Consider the following 18016-nt stretch of genomic DNA (forward strand, 5'->3'; position numbering starts at 1 on the left):
ACGCGGCTCCAGAAACCGATCCCCGCGTACGAATTTCTGCTCTTAACAGTCAATTAGGAGCATCTAGTCAATTTGTTTGTTAATTAATCGTAGGAATTTATAACTAATCCTGTGTGCTGTTAATTAACGTTTCGATTGCAGTGGAGTGTCGGGAATACCGACAAAAATCTCGTTTGCTTGTCCTAACGATCTAACAAAAATTCTTGCAGCTTAGATCACCGGAGGCGAGATTTAACAGCAACCGAGTGTGATCATTCCTTTCCTTTCGTTTTACTTCTCTCGATAATCGCTTATCGTTCGCTGGAGATGCGCGAGCGTTACGCAAATCACTCGTTAAGCGGCAAATTTATTCGGGTTACATCATCGGGATGGACGATCGGTGAAAACATTCACTTTGAGTGTGGCTCTTGAGCCATTCGAGAAGAATCGATCAATCTTTCGAATCTTTGGGAATGGAAGTGTCTGAGTATAGTCGATTTAGATGAACGAAATCAAGGAGTGAGTGTCGATTAACGTTCCTACTTTTAATTTTTAATTTCCTTAACCTTTTCTGTATCTTACATTCTTAAGTGTAGCGTGTAGCTGACAAGTCACTACATGGATAAAAGGTGTTCATGAGTATCTGGAAATTTTCCTTTTTTACTACGTAATTATTTCTTCTTTCTCCATCACTATAACCAAAAGATTTGTACTACTATTCCCAACAATTTCTTCATGTAAACTTTATAGCAAATATTGCACCCCTACAGTTGTACCACTTATTTCAGAAAGATTCTATACCTTTAGTGAACAATTTTCTCGTCAACATCGTTTAATGAAAACAATTCCAGATACTTGGAACAACGATATATCATCGCTTCACAAACGAAATCAGATACACTCCGCGACAGTCGAAGCATATTATCGATAATAGCTCGACGTCCTTCCTCAAAGGGTCGTTCTCCAAAGCTCGATAAATTTCATTTCACCGTAGTCAATTGAAACCCCCTTTCAGCGATACCTTCTGTCCATCCATTCACGTGTCCGTGGCAGCGTATATGGAAATTCATTATCGAGTGAAATTGCACGTGGAAAGCCATTTTTCCGACGGGGGGGTTGCGTCAACGCTCGTCCAGAACCGGTTGCATGCGTGGGAAGGTCGTCGTAGACAAATGGAAGGGTCGTTTTCGATCGACACGAACCAAACGGCTTATGTTATTCGTTTTTGCTATTGATTTCGAGGACGACGTGAATTCTTCGATTTTTTTACGACCACTACACCACCGCCGGTCGTGCTCGACCGACGATTTCCATTCGTACGTGCCGATCTCTGAGGAATAAACGGAGATCATCGCGTTCGTACTTATCCGCTCGACGGTCCTCCTCGCAGGCTCCGCTCCGCGACTGGAAGACCATTTCGATAAGGATCATCCTCGTTTCGTGCTCGTAAGTTCAACAGAAGAACCACAGAATATATCGAGTCCGTTCGGAGTGTGCTCGTTGCATTTCCAATAGTGGAACTACGGTTCATGGTTTCGAACTTGCATCTTATGTGTTTTCAGAGTATTTCGATGGAAACCCAAAATTAGAGGATAGTAAAAACTATGAAAGATTATTTTACATTTTCGATTTATCGGACACCCAGTATATAAATTTCATAAAACAATGCTCACTGGATCAGTCGTTTCTTTATACCTTCGGTAAAAAGATGAAGACACGGCGTTCGTAAAGTTGTGCACTCACCGAACGACTCAATATTATTCTATTTTGGGACTTTGTGCGCGGAAAGGGACCCTCATTGGGTCTGCACGGCACATTGGCCACCCATCGAATCGATTACTCTCGGCGGAGGAATGCAAGTTTTATGCACTCGAGCCTTTATCGCGGAGGTGGACACGAAACACGGTTCCCTTGCTCCTCGAGCAGAGAATGGTCGTGCGAAGCACGTTTCGCGGTTAGTGTTTCACTGGTTCAATATTTGCGATTCCATCGCGCAATGGGATGCGTAAGGACGTGGAATACTATTAACCCCTTAACCGACGCGAGCTGACTCGTTCGTCGCTGGAGACTTTTGCGATGGAATGTGGGAGATCGAGAGACTGTCGACGTGACTCATCTAATATTTTACAAAAAAAAAAAACAATTCTTGAAAATTTACGATCTTCATTAGCAAGGTTGTTATTTCTTAACAAGACAAAATTGAATATAGGCAAAATAATTCTCTACTCTAGAAATATCATTTTTCATGGAAGTACAGATTTTGTTATTCATAATAGATACGGACATACATCTGAAATATCTACTTCAGTAAGATTTAATAGGATAGATGTACCACTAAATGAACATATACCGGTGAATAAACATTATATATAAAACGGGGTAAATTAAGTTCTTAAAATAAACAAGTAATTAAATATTGATCTTGTTCAATTCCTTATTTCATTTTCGTTTATTCACGTTTCTATATCGCCTCTGTTTCTAGCAGCCTTTACACCCACATTTAATCATTTATCGAACAATGTTCCGAGCAACAGACTGCACCTTCCACTTTGCACCGCGAACTTCCGCGCGATCGAGTCCCCAGTTTCCACCAAACTCGCGAGTTTTCCGAGTCTCGTTCAGAAATCGTCAGTCAGAACCGCGATAAAGGTGACTCGACCAGGAAAAAAACTCGAATCATCCAACGAATCGTACGCATAAGGAGACACACCGTGGTATTCCAAGAGACGCGAATTCTTCCAGTCGAGGAGATGGAATCGGCGAACTTAGCCGACTGGGGGGATCCAAAGGCTAGATCGTCGATCTTGGCCCAGATACTGGGGCCAGACGGCGAGCCAAAGAAATGTGAGAAAGAGGCCTGGCGGGGGGAGACCGAGAGCGCGAGAGGGAGAGACGAAACCCGTAGAACATAAAGGAGAAACAGTTTTCTGTATGTGTCGTTTAATACAGGTCGCCCGTAAATTGGCCATGGTTGAGGCTGATCTAGAACGCGCCGAGGAACGTGCCGAGGCTGGAGAGTCGTAAGCATTGTTTTTAAAAAAAAAAAAGAACAAGAAAAAAGAGTTCCTTTCTTTGAGCATTCGCTGTCCACCAGCACCCCTCCCCCGATTGTCATGCGAGAGACCCCATTTAATTTTGTATCAAGTCGCACCACGCGACGCGTCACCATCACCCCTTTTCCACCCTTGCAGCGACATTAACGAACCCTCCAGGTGTGGAAGAGTGTCTAAAATCTGCGTGATTTTGTTTATTTTCCGTTGCGGTGCCGATGCTCCTGAGTTGCTAACGAGAATCACGATCGATCGCGGACGCAAGCGATTGCCACCTCGATCGAACTTGGTACTTTTGTTATTTATTGGCTAAAGGGAAATTGCAGATGAGGTAATCTGCTATATATGTTATTTTTTAACCTTTGTACATTGTTTGGGACGATTAGAACCATGAATTGAGGGGTATTTGGGAATGTATAAAATGATTTTATGGAATTATAGTTTGAAGGGTAGTATAATTAGTTGCTTGAACGGTGTACAGAGGGTTAATAGGATGATTGTTTAAAGATCTATTTCAATGATTTACCCATTTGAATGTCAATGATGTGTGAACAGTCATGAATTATTGGCTGACTCTTGATTCAAAGGGCTAAGAAGATCAGTATACAGTTAATCCTTGATGAGTGTTCAAAGGCTCCTTGCTACTGACATAGAGAACTTCCCAGGTGTAACGCTGACTTTTTAATAAGGTTTAGCACAGTGATAGAGCTTGGAATTCTAAAGCCAATGATATTTGTTTCAGTCGCATATGGTAATTAGTTTATGAAATATTTCATGTTCAGCCTTCAAACACTCATCAAGGATTCACTGTATTTAGCTAAGTCATAGGACAAGTAGATTTCCCTTTGGCTCCACATCCAAGAGAATAGAACTTAGATATAGAGTAGACTAAAGGGAGTAGTTTGTACGTATGAAGATGTATTATTTAATATCCATAGTTGTTTGTATTTCCATTAGTCACCATAGTAGTGATTCTCTTGGATAGCCGAAACAGGTTTCCAGATTGTACAAATTTTTCAGCAGAATTCTTGGGGACCGAGAGGGATAATGGAGACTCCACGACGTTTGCATGCGTCACGAAACGATTTTTATTTTTTGTACATCTCTGTTTCGTTTGTTTTATGTTCCCGTATCCTTGCTTCGTTTTTTTTTCGCATGACACGTGTGTGGCTGTTGATCACAGGTCGCCAGAAAACTAGTCATGATGGAACAGGATCTCGAGCGCGCCGAGGAGAAGGCGGAACTTTCGGAAGGGTAGGTGGTTCAGTTTGCGCATGCCTCGTTGACCCTTTGTCTCCTTTTCTGTCCGACTCCATGCTTTTTTCTTACAGGGACGAACACTGGTCGCGAAACAAACTATCGTCAAAAATAAACAAATATAACAATACTGTCAAGTAGTATCGGAAATAGTTTTCGATCGAGAGAATAATTTTTACTGAGTGATACTAAAAGTACGCGGTACCATAAAAAAAATAGCTTTTTTGAACATTTCTATATTTCAAATTCGCCAAGCTTCACGGATCAGTAACTACGAAATTATTAAACGCTGTGACCCCTAATAGTAAGAAAGTGCAGACTGAAAAATTACTTTAAACACTGACCATTAACCATGCAGATTCTATGCATTTATAACGTCCCCTTTTGCTACTTTTCTCCGGATCGTATATATTAAATAAGAAAGTAGTACAGATAACTCCAGGTTGACTAATTTGTAGTGAAAAAACGCACTGATTCGTGGAACGTTTTATTTTTGAAATTCCGATCAGTCTCGAGAGTATACATAAATTTTCACGGTGAGAAATTATACTTATTAGCGATTATTTGAATCGGTAGTAAACGTTGTATGAAATGCAAAAAACCAAGGTGTTCGTCCCGAATAAAGAAAACACGCTCAGGTAGGAACCGACCGACGATCGGGGAACACGATACACTAACCGTCGATTTCATTTTACAGGAAGATCGTCGAGCTGGAGGAGGAACTGCGTGTGGTTGGCAACAATCTGAAGTCCCTCGAGGTCTCCGAGGAGAAGGTAAGTACCACCACGAAACGATACACAGTATACAAAAATGTTCTATTCACTTTCTCCTCCTTTCGAATTCACTTTCGACAGAATAGCGACAAATACACCCGTGCTCTCGGGCAACTCGTTTTTGTCGGGCTGTGTTTAACGAACGTGCTGAACCTCCGGCGTATCAGCCAATAAAAAGAAAACACACAGTTTGGATAAGATATAAACGCGGAGGTTCTACTATACAGGGTGTCGCGAAAATAAACGGTCAAACTTTGTCGGTATCTTCTGCGGTTTGGAATAGAAACAAATTCAAGGGGATGTTTCTCCTTCTTTTTACCCGCGAAATGTACCGATAAAGTATGATTATTTAAATTTGAAATCATCCTGTATTGTAATTTCACAATTACGTTAAACAGAATTACAATCAAATGTGCCCTGTAAACAATATGCACAAATATACAGTTCTAAATTACGTAATTCCAAAGATATACTATTACTAAAACAATCGGGATATGTAATGGTCATAATCATTAGATACAAACGTTCCACTTTCATTGCTTGTTTCATTCTTTAATCAGGAAACGTTGATAAATTTGGGTAATCAAAAATACACAAGAATTGTTTTTATACGAACGTTTGAATATCTATTTACACTCGAAAGTATCGCAAACTTAACTATATAAAGTTGTTACATAATATTTCAAGATTATTCTGTCAATTGTGAATTGCTCTTAATCCATAAACTCCACGATACAGTCAAGCCCTTAAAGCTTCAGAACTATTCACGACCCATCATTTCATGACTGGTTTCCTCAAACAATTCCCTCCATCATGTTGCGTCAATTAGCATTTCGTTCCCACTGGTCGCGATGCAGCGAAACCTGTCTTCGAAAAAAATTACATGCTGTTAGACTTATTACACGAAACAATGAAATCGGAGGGAAAACGCGTGTCCTATTTTAACGTAACACGTAAAACCCTATCGTGTGACTCCTCTTGGTAACGAGAAGGGTAGAGGTTTTGTATTATTCCCCTTACAGTAAATAAGTACAGATAATATCGTAGAATAATCACGCGTGTAGACAACCATAATTGGTGGATGTAACCATAATTTCGAGATTCATAATGGTCACGTTACTGTACATAGGCAAACCAGCGCGAGGAGGAGTACAAGAATCAAATTAAGACTCTCACCACTCGTCTAAAGGAGGTACAGATCCTTTGAGAGTGTTTTCTGCATCCTGTTTTTGCAAAATGTGTGATTTGTCGTCGCGAGATCCATGAATCGTTTAACAACCCCGACTACACTCACCCACCCCTCACTGTCTTTCTAATCCAGACTTTTTCTTTTTGAAATTTTTGCAAACCTAACGTGAGCTCGTTTTTTTCTCTTTTTTTACGCTTGACTAAAACTAGGCGACACAAAGAGAGGAGAATTTCGTGGGTCAAATGAAGATACTGCACAGGCAATTGAGGGAGGTAAGTAATCGATGAACGGAAGTTGAGTCTTCAGGCGCGATATTTGAATAGAGTCGTGATTTATCGGTTAAAAAACCTAAAAAAATTGTCAGTTTTCTTTTTGTATTATATTTTTTGTTTGTGTTCATTATTTATTTGGTATTATTTTAGACCTTTCGGTAGTTTAATTAGAGTCTGTAAATTCCTCTTTGTACAATTCCCTCTTCGTATTTCGCACATCTTTTCACGTTTCAGTGACGTTACCGATGTTTTCACATATTACGCATAAGTATACGGATAATTACAGAAGTATTTTTGTAATTAGCGGTTAATTAACCTTTGCGAGGGATAGAAGGATATTGATCTCGTCTGAGATTGTAACCACGAGGTACGAGTATCGCAGCATTCGTTTTGCCATGAAGTCTGAATTGGCGATAGATTTGAATAACGTGTGCAATTAACTAACTACGGATTTATATTATATTACAAAATCAGTTTGAAGCATGTAGTGAAGCTTACTAATAAGACATAACGAGAAGAGTTTACTAATAAGGATTTATTATCAAAATTACTCTGATTCTGTCGATTTTAAAAAAAAAAGTAAAGTCATTTTTTAATTTCGAATATTTCAATATATATAATTTATATGATACAATTAGTTTTATTGAATACGATTTACGTATGCGTAATACGTTCTGTAAATTATTACCAGACTGCAGATTTTATGCACTTGTAACAAAAGCAAGTGATAAGATATAATGAAATAATAAAACATTAATGAAGTATAGAATGCAACCTTTGTTTGATAATTCATCCGATAGAATTTTTTATTCGATAAAGATTCAATTCCATTTAAAATCATTCACGCCTATAAAATTGTACAATCAAGTAAATATCTGCAGTCGAAATATGTATTACAAACGTATGCACGAGGAACTCACGTAGATATTGTCGCGCAGAATTTTAAAATCGACGACAAATCACCACCGAGGAGATTTCATTACGTGTACTAATATATTCTTTGTGATACAGGCTGAAGCTCGTGCTGAGTTCGCAGAAAGATCCGTGCAGAAACTCCAGAAGGAGGTCGACAGGCTCGAAGGTGCGTATTCAGTCAGCTATTTTTATTCGGTTCACTTGTCACACCGTTAGTCAACTGAACGTCACAGATTTTCAGTTGTGAAAACTTTTACTTTCTTAGCCACCACAAGACACCCTTTAAACATTCCAACATAGTTTAGGTCACATTATATTCGTTACTTCATAAGTTTTTCAGTTCGATTTTCGTGCAGTAGAAATTAACGCAGTTTACCTTTAAGCTCAGAAAGAAAGAGAGAGAGAACTGCAAAATCGAAGGGAGCAGTATATGAAAACTGAAGTTACATTTATGGTAATTGATTAGGGACTCATCGACGTTCATTCAACGATTTGTCCTTTTCAAATTCATAGAAATATTCATCTTTGTAGGACCAAAAATTACTAACATTTTAGACGACAGCTTGTGTATCAAACTTACTAGGAGAGGATCAGTTGTAGGAACATGATTTTTAAATGAGTCAAAGGTGAAATTTTGTTACGGATCGTTGTAAATGTTTATTATCAAATCATCCACATTCGTAAAAGTAAGTGATTATCATTAATATCTTGAAAAATTTTCCGTATCTAACGGAGTCTATTATTTAGATAAAGAGTTTCTTTTTTAAGTACTTCCAAAGGGGAAGTTGCTTCAACTATCACCCAAAATCAAGAATTTCACCTAGAACTGATTATAAACATTCATTTCCGTTTTATCTGGTTCTCTCCTCGAAGAAAACGAAACAGCTGGTGGTCCAAGTACCTGAAGTTTTATTTGAAAAGTGAAATATAAACCACCTCCACCTTTAATCAATCAACTAAGGGTAGTTGGTTATATTTTATATCTAACCATTTTAATTGTATTAGTAACACTTGATGATATATTTGCGTTTTTCGTGGCGCGAAAAACAAATATTTACTATGAACTTCATAATTTATTATGAAATTGTTCGTCTAAGAATCAAAAGTTCGAGCACCAGGCCAATCAACTGATTCATCTTCTCTTTACAAAAAAAAAAGCACACCCTGTCGTCTCCAGAAAAATTGAAAGAAAATACAAATAAAATCTTTCCTGCGAGAAATCACGAACCCCATAACAACCCTCAAAAGAATCTAACACCAACGATCACCAGCGAAACCGACTTTAACGACGATTTAACCGCGTGACGTGTGTACGCATTCCACTGAACCCCACCTGTTTCAATTCTCTAACCCCGTGGACTGCAGTTTTGCTCGGCGAATTTAGCGTGGCTTGGCGTGTGTCCGCTTCCTCTAACAAATAATCTTTCCAGACGACCTTGCCGCCGAGAGAGAGAAAAACAAATTGCTCCAGGAGGAGATGGAAGCCACCCTGCATGACATCCAGAACATGTAGATCGTGTCTCGCGTCGGAACAGAAACACGACTCAGAGAGAAAAAAAGAGAATAAAACATCAACAAAAAAAAAAAAACAGAACGAAAACACACAAACACACACAACACAAAACGAGAAGTAACGGAGACAGAGAAAAACGATTCGAGAGAAACACGCTGTGCGACGCTTTCGTGTGTACGGTGCACACCTCTACCCGAACCCCCCTTCCGTTAACAGTTTACGGACATGAAAACCACACGCAGCCTCTTTTAGGCTAGACTCATATCTCCCGCCCCACCCCCACAATTTCCTTATTGTATCAGTGACAAGCCGGTTGCGCACTTCTTTCTCGTGTGTATGCCTCTCCTCCAGTGTGCGTGTGTGTATTGTTGCATGCCTGCTAAGTGTGTGAGTGTGTGTGTGTGTTCTGCGAGCGTGAAAGTGAGACTCTGACGAGACACGAAGAAGATGATGATGATGATGACGACGATGATGATTGCGTCGAGGAACGGACGGGTTCAGAGTGAAAGAGGAATGAGGTAGGGGGTTGCGTCAAAGGGACGATTCCGATGGTTGCTTCCCTTTGCCCTCGATGCTCTTTTTTTCTTCTGTTCTTTTTGGTGTTTGTCGCCGACAACACGTCCGAGTGGTTTCTCCTTTTTGCAAATCGCTGTTCCCTCGATAGACACGCCGCGCGGCTTTTCATGATTAACAATGAGACTTTGGTGTTCCCCGCCGGGGACTAAAAGATTGGGCCTTTAGTTAGCCCTTGGTTGGGCCCTCGGTGCTTTCGACCACGTGATCGTCTAGTTCTGTAGTAATTGAACGGAATCGTATTAATTAAGAAGATTTTTTGATTCCTCGCGGGACCAACGACAGCTCGAATATGGAGATTGTCTTCAACGTAGATTGTATTCTCTTTTTTGTCTAACAGAATCACTCGTTAAGAGAGTATTTTTCTATTTTACTCCTGTTTTTATAGGTCAGTTGATAAACAATTTGCATAAATGTCCACAGTCCAGTCGTAATAAATCTGATGAAATCAGTGTAAACTTTCAGAGGGATTTTATTTTAAAAAATAGTCGATACACGCAGCAACGTACGCTACGGTTAAAAAATATTTGACCGATTTGACCTTGAGAAGAAATTCTCTCCCGACGTAGAGCCGTGGTCGTGGGTTCCTCGGTGAATAAAAGAGAGGTTTCGGCTTCTCATCGCCTACATTCCGCAATCTTGACGGCTCAAACTATCACGAGAAGGATCCTCGCTTCTTCCCCTTATCACTGATAATCTTCCATTTTTCTGTCTTTTTTTTTTTAAATACGCTCACTGCCAACATTCCTAGGCGAGATATAGAAGGTTCGTCGCAGGTTACAGTCCCAAGATAAAAGTAATTCTTGGCGATCCCACGATTCTTCTATTAGAATAAAGTAGATAGTGTGTTCATTAGCTAGCCGAAACGTAGTGCTTGGCTTGCATACGAAAATTCGTACTGAAGTTTCATTGATAATACTGACAGGCGTGAGATTACAAACACATCGTATCGTGTATAATCAACTTTTGTACATTTCTAAATCATCTCCATAAATGTACAGAGTTCGCCAGAAGATGAGGTACGACGAAAAACAAGCGCGCTATTCGATTCCTCTCGAGAAAGTACACGAAAAATGTCGTATCAGAATTTTTCGTACGATTCTTCCTTCTCGAGAAACTCGATCTCGAAGGTGCACAGCGCGCACCGCGCATGCTCCGTAGATCGCTCGAACCTTCGAAGTCGATTATCTCGAGAACGGAGGCTCGTACGAAAAAACTTCTTGCTACGTTTTTTCTCTAATTTTTCACGAGGAATCATTAGCGTCTGGTTCGAACCCCATCTTTTAGGCCGTCAACCTGTACCAAGCGAGAAAAAAAGATCGTTCTGCGAGACGATCCAGCGCTGGGTCTCGCTGTGATTAGCTTCTCGGCGTGGATCGTAAACCTGTGATCGCGGAGCATTCCTGGACGCGCGACGGTGTATCTGCATTTAACGATCGGAGGGACGATCGTCAGACGCGAACGATCGTCTTCTCCGCTCGACGTTCACCGATAGTGCCCCCGGTATATATTTATTCTAGATGGGGGAACGCGATTTCATATTAAAAATCACCGACAAAGAGAACACACGAAAGAACAAGAAAACGAAAGAAAGAACTTCCACATCGCGAAGCGTAATTTCGACCTCGTATTATTCATTATCGCTGCCGTTAATTAGTATCATTCCTATCGTTGGCCCATTCCACGTGACTTATCGCGCGAATCTTTTCCCCCCACCTCTTTGTCATCGCGGGACGAAACGATCGATTTCAAAGAGGCGGCGTGCAAACTGCCCGAGGACCGCCACCCATCCACGCGGTTCTCCGAACCTTCGATGATCCTTCGTCGTGGCGATTTTTTTTCCCCCCACCTCGCGACGAGTATTCTCCCCCAGTGTGTTTCGCAAGACAGATTATCATCGAAATTCAGTCGACACGGGACTGTAACGTAAAGTTTCGAGCGCACCTTGTGCAATATTTATAGAAGACCGATATGGCTGTCTCGTATCCAATCGTGCAGAACAAGAGCCATTTTATTTAATCATGTTTAAGCTATTTCGCGAAATCGTTGTCGAAAAGTTAATTTACCGTTAATACAGAGATATATCTCCGAAAGACACTGGGAGGAGAACGGTGGACACGTGTGCCGCGAGCACGACGATCGAGAACGAAAGGTAAAAGCACAATAATTAAACGGATATTATTTCCACGCGTCTTACCGGTTAACGATACACGATCTTTTTTTTTTTGTTACTACAAAAGTAAACGCAGATACTTGAGTTCACGAGAGTTTTAGTTTATTAATTTACTTAATATTAATAAAAAAAACGAATGGAACGATAATAAACACTAATATCATTGTAATGATAATGATTATTATATATATTGCTATTATTATAAAACTGTTTATAATATATATTTTAATTTTGAAAAAACAGTGTGTCGTTTGTTTTTGTTGTTGCGTTTTTATTGTAATCGGTCACGAACTAACGTTCCATCCCTAAACCCCCCCTTTGGCTACGTTAACAAACCGATCCACACGCGTTCTACGCGAAATTAAACAAAAAAACCGCTGCCCGTTGTGTTAGAGAGCCGTGTGTAGTTGTTGCATGCCCTCGTACAACGCCGAGGACCGTCTGTGGTACGTATCGAAGAGACAACGGTGAGTAATATTGCTTGTTCTTTTTTTTTCTTGGCTACTATTTCATAGTGAACCCGTGTCCCTTGCACGAGTCCTTCTACTTCCGGTATTTTGTTCTCCCGTCCCCTAACTTTTTTTTTTAGTTCACCTAAAAAGTTAGATTTTGATATTGCATATGAAAACGAGAAATTGCATAATTTAGGAAAATTATGTTGGTGATGGAATAATATTTCTATATATGATACAGGAAAGATATTTATGGTAAAATGTTAGAATTGTCATGTACGATGTTCGTTAAGCGCCCACATTGGCGATTTCAATGCGTGGTGATGGAACTTTAACAACATGCTTTCAGAAATAACCCTTAGGCGGTTTCAGTTCTTATAGCCAGTCGTAAGAAACCAACGTTAGTAGTCTTGTTTAATATTACTGAATAGCTAATTAGAGAAACTTAGACACCGTAGACAATCTAAATTGTATAGAATAATGCACGAATGGAATATCGTATAGTCTAAGAATGACCAGATAGATCTTATGCTCCCCTCGATAATTATCATGGTTAATGACTTTGCAAATAGCCTATTTTTTAGATAACAAATTTCAGTCGTATAAATAATAAAAAAAATCTACCATCTATTCAATAATCTTGTCGATGATCAGTTTTTTTCTTTTTTTTCAACAATCACATCGATGTCTCACAATCGAACAGTTTACATCTTCACTTCGTCCAAGAACACCAAGCTTCATATCTACGTCATCCCTAAAAACTTTCATCTCTGAATACATACAAAGCTTCAAATCCTCCGCATCCCCGTTCCCGTCCACGAGACAACGCTTTATCTCCGAACAGAGCTTACTTAACCGCTTGGTCGATGCTACATATCCAAAGCTACACTTCTCGAATCTGCCCGGACACGGGAGCAAACGTTACAACAGAAGTGGGTGTTTGCGATACGGTTACGAAATAACAATTGCGAATGCTTGCAGATGAAATGGTGGTTGAGAAGGAGAAGTACAAGGAGGTCGGGGACGGCTTGGATCAGGCGTTCATGGAGCTATACGGCGTCTAACGAGCCGACTAACCAACCCTTCTAACGCTTCGATTGATAAAAAAAAAAAAAAAAGACAACAATTTCATAATCATACCTTTCTCACAGTCTCGCTTGCTCTTAACAAACGTGATCCGTAAGTTACTTGCGAGAGCTTCTTAACCCACTTACTTCGCCGCTAACGACTGAAGCTTTCTAAAGCAGGCCATACACGGATTACACGGTGAGGTTTATCTCGAGGCCTGGCCTCATGAGGTCGTCTCACGTTAGGGGAGCTGGGTTTCTCGAAGCCTCCTTGTAATCTGTAACAGGATGGTAAGAGGTGTGCCGAACGTTCGGAACAGCTCCTATCATCCTGTTACAGATTACAAGGAGGCTTCGAGAAATCCAGCTCCCCTAATGTAAAACGACCTCATGAGGCCAGGCCTCGAGGATAAACCTCACCGTGTATGACTTGTCTAACGCGTCCGCGACTGCCTTATCCGCGAGAGCATCTTATCGTTGGCTGTCGCGCAACCGATAACGATCGAATTGTAGATAGATACGATGATAGAGCTATTTTTACTCGGATACTCTTCCCATTACGGGACCTTCACGAGTATCATTTTTGCATTTTTCTCGTGGGGACTTCTTGCCTTCGGTTCCTATATTTCACAAAATATATTAAATATTTTAAATTACTCTAGTACCCTTGATCTTCACAATCTCTTAATGAGTTCTGTTTCACACTATTTTATCGTTCACGAAGGCATGAAATCCGCTTCTCATCGTCATTCTAATATTCGCATTTTCATATTCCATGTGATCCAGAAATATGGTGGAGGGATATATGTATATATTTGTTTCTCTAGGATATACAGATTACCCTTACGGTGTTAAGTGTAAAAGTGAGACTATCTGGGCAATCTTCGCTTTACGAACAAATCGTTAACATAAACGTTTTTCCTTGCAGACGAGCTCGTACACGAGAAAGAAAAGTACAAATACATCTGCGACGACCTGGACCTTACTTTCACCGAATTGATCGAGAAGAATTAATTGATAGTCGGCGATCGAACGTGTCCATCGCGGCTGTCAGGGATCGTTGGCCGCTCGTCACAAAAAAACTATACTACCGGATACACTCACGATCGTGGTCACAATACCGAACCGGCCGACCCGCTACGTGTAACTTTATTATTGTAAATTAAAAACGGAACAGAGAACAATCACTGCGTTATGTTAAAAAAAAAAAAACAATAATTACGTTTCGCGATTTCCGGGTGTTCTGTATTTTTTATTTGTTCATCGACGACGACTCCGTTCACAGTACATATGTTATGTTCCTTGGTTCTTTTTTTCTTTTCTTTCTTTTTTGTAAATTAATCGACTCAATTCCCTTCGATCTAAAATCGTAGTCGAGTCACTGTTTATTTATTTATTATCCCCCCCCCCCCCCCCCCCCCTTTTTAATCGACGACACGGGATTTTCATACGGATATCGAACGTCGATCCATGTAACCAGACAGACAGGCAAATAAAGATTGAGCCCAGAAACAATTTCTTTTCTACTCTATCACCGGATTACCGACCTCGAGTACCCATTGTTCGATCCAACGGAGATTATATCATAATAAAAGAGTATTACAAATCGCATAACGACGCTTCTATTCGAAAATTTCCATCGAACTTCTTCCTCCCTGAATCTGGATTTACTAGAAATACCAACTAATCTGTAAATCTTGTCCTATCAGCGAATAAACGTGAAAGTTTATTGAAATGTACAATTTTAACAGTTACCAAGGGTATATTCAACAAAGTATGTAAACCTATCAATGACAGAAGCTTGAACAACTGTTCCTCAGTCCATCTACTAATCTATCTAGTAACGCCTCTCTCTCTCTCTCTCTCTCTTTCTAATGAAACTAAACCATCCCAAATAGTCGATCGTATAAGTTATAGTATTAAGAAGGTACACACAGTGATAAATGTTTAAACAACTCGCATGTTTACGTTATTAATCCAAACCACTCTTGGATTCCTTTACTGATTTAAATGATTTCGTTTCTCTCTATAGCGAATCCCGACTGATATAACGACATACACTGTCCGACTAATACCACGTTCCCTCCCTTTTTTGCATTGCAGACGTGGTGGTAAACGAGCGCTGTAAGTACAAAGCGATCGCCGAAGAGATGGACCAGACGTTCGCCGATCTGGCCGGATATTAGCAGCCCAGGCTAATTCTCGAACGGGGCCTGTAACACGTACACAGAGACACACACACAGATACACCCACAATCATATATTATATATATACAAGTATATAGGAACAAAAAACGAAGAAAGAAAAAGGGAAAGAAACGAACGATCACGCTATATATGATAAAGAGACACTGCCAGCACGTGGAACCTTCAACGCACGACGCCCATTGTTGATCCCCGGACTAGAGCGATCGACACAAAGAGGACGCCCGGCGTCTTCTACCTGGCCACCTACACAGCGTGTCAGATGGATCGTCGAGAAGAATCTCTCTTTAAGATGTTCAATTCCTGCGCGGGAAGTCCTAAGGGATTTTTGTCGGATGGTTGCAAGAAGAAGGATCGAGGTATAATGATCCGAAGGATTCTACGATAGTTTAGATTCGAATTAATGGTTTCGATTCCAAGAATACCCCGACGGGTGATTCGCTATTTGATTGTTTTCTAGCGTACGATATGACACGATTTATACTTGGGAAGGTAGACCTTCGGAATGATTTAGAGAATTATAGCTCAAAATGATATTCTTCCCGTACTTTGACCAAGACTGCAGCAATAATTTGTGTATTTATTTTCGAGCTTCCTGATTTCTACTAAATGCATTTACATTTCGAATGACAATTTTTATATAGTTTACGATAGGAATAATTTTGCATCTGGTAACAGTTGGTTATCGGTTTCGTCGAATTGTCTTGTAGATTTTGGTACAAGAATTCTGTTAGTTCCTCGTTTTATAAGGAGTTAAGGCGTACTTTGGAAAGGAAGAAATAACTCAGTTTGTGAATCTCCATCTGCAATAATGCAAATCGTATTAACTAAAAATGACAAACTGTTAATCCTGCTGTTAGTATTTTTCTTCTATATCAATATTTTTCGTTGTATAATTAGTCTTTATTGTTCTCGTAATGAATGTAAGAAGATTTATATTAATTCTTCCTCGAATATACATTCCATCGAATTTCAATCATTCCCAGATTGCATATCATTGCTGTTGATTCGAGTATCGATGCTCCGTCGCTGTGTAGGCAAGTCCCTCTGTTGCATACCACTCCCAAAGTCCATACAGTTACACGCTCGTCACCGAGCTTAGAATAAGGTTTAGCTTGTCAATGCACCTATAATAATCTCATCTCGTACCTGCCATCAAATATCGCCCTGAGATACGGTTTTACTTCGTGCCAAGAAATGACGGTGGCCTTCGTGTACCGAGAACAAGGGTAACCAATGTTGATATTGCGTAAACGAAACGTTCCAGTTAGCTGGATTTCTAGGGATGATGATCAAAGAAAGTTTTACAATTAGACTGCGGATTTAATGCATTTTTAGAACACGCGATTTACTGAAAATTCAACAAAGATAAAACCTTAGAACAGTTTCAACTTTCTATAACGTCATGTGACTTTGAAGAGTACATATTCATTATAAGATGAAATTTAATAAAAAAGACATTTGTGAAAAACAAAAGTTGATAACCTGGACAATCTGGTTACAGAAGGTTAATATATTCCGTGTCCCTCGTGTTTTCGTGTGACCTTCAGTTCACGTTAAGTTAATTGTCGATAACCCAGAGGGTACGGATCACGTTAATCAGGTTTACATTCAATTTTGAGTCTGATAGGAAACATTAAAAACATTTCTCTTTAAAACCAGTTTCTATAAATTGCTCTATGAACATCTAACTATATTTGCACACACATCCGCGGTCTAGTGATTAGTCGTTCGTTAAAGCTTAACGAAAAAGAGAAAACAATGAAACTCTTAAACTTCATCGTAATGAAACATCGTCCAGAAAAATAAAAAAATAATTGGCTTTTGCCTTCGTAATATTTGATCGATGCGATCAAGCAACGGCGATCCATCGTTACAAGTTATTCATATTTTTAAGTTCGCTGTTGTTTATCGACGATTACATTCCGCGATCTCTGTTGCTCGTTTCTTCTCGCCAAACGATTATTTTGCAAGTAAAACACGCTTGGACCTCGAATGCTTGGAAATTCTGTTGCTTAAGCAAAATCGTTTCGACCGTTCTGAATTATTTAACGTCACAATCGAAGCGTTATTAACTAGATAAATTACTACTAAACGTTACTGAACCACGAACGATACGAGTGGAAGAATATATAGAATGCGCGAAACGATCGTGATAATTGATAGCGAATTGATAAGATAAAAAATAAAGCTTCGAGCTTGAACGTTTTTCTATAGCTGAATTTTTCGAATTCTCGCCGCGTTATCCGTTAACAGCTAATTGCGAGAGGCTGTGTACCAGAGTTGGGCATTATTAGTGTACACATTTTAAATAAAAAAAATTTCAAATTCCGCGAGTCGATCGCTTCAGCGTTCGAACACTCGCGACGACTTTTTTCAATGCGTACTTTAACGAATGAGTAGTGAAATAAATTATTATTCTAACTGATCTACGATTTTATTTAAACGTATAGTTCATTTATTAGAATCGAATTTTGCCCAAGTCTGTCCCCTACGGACCCAGCTCAGAATTTAAAAACGCGCACCGATTGCTGCGACTTCAGTTTTATACAATTACCCTTCTACTGTACTTATATCACTTTCAATAAATGTGCATTT

The 18016-nt window shown here is 39.7% G+C and overlaps 1 protein-coding gene across 20 annotated transcripts in view; it reads left to right on the plus strand.

Moving 5' to 3' along the window:
* Positions 1-15749, plus strand: part of LOC107189100 (tropomyosin) — a 37103-nt gene extending 21354 nt beyond the window's left edge. For 6 of the 20 annotated variants that reach the window (XM_015577542.1, XM_015577544.1, XM_015577543.1 and 3 more), the window contains 5 exons: positions 2929-2999; positions 4984-5059; positions 6189-6251; positions 7532-7601; positions 14142-14609. In XM_015577542.1, coding sequence (XP_015433028.1) covers positions 2929-2999; positions 4984-5059; positions 6189-6251; positions 7532-7601; positions 14142-14227 — 366 coding nt within the window. In that variant the 3' untranslated portion in view covers positions 14228-14609. Of the gene's footprint in view, positions 1-2928; positions 3000-4212; positions 4284-4983; positions 5060-6188; positions 6252-6457; positions 6521-7531; positions 7602-8865; positions 9025-14141; positions 14610-15316 lie in introns of those variants that run through there. The other 14 variants (XM_015577546.1, XM_015577536.1, XM_015577550.1 and 11 more) reach the window with 9 other exon arrangements.
* Positions 15750-18016: the final 2267 nt, after the last annotated feature.

Source organism: Dufourea novaeangliae, unplaced genomic scaffold (genome assembly GCF_001272555.1).
Source record: "Dufourea novaeangliae isolate 0120121106 unplaced genomic scaffold, ASM127255v1 scaffold125, whole genome shotgun sequence".
Classification (NCBI taxonomy): Eukaryota; Metazoa; Arthropoda; class Insecta; order Hymenoptera; family Halictidae; genus Dufourea; species Dufourea novaeangliae.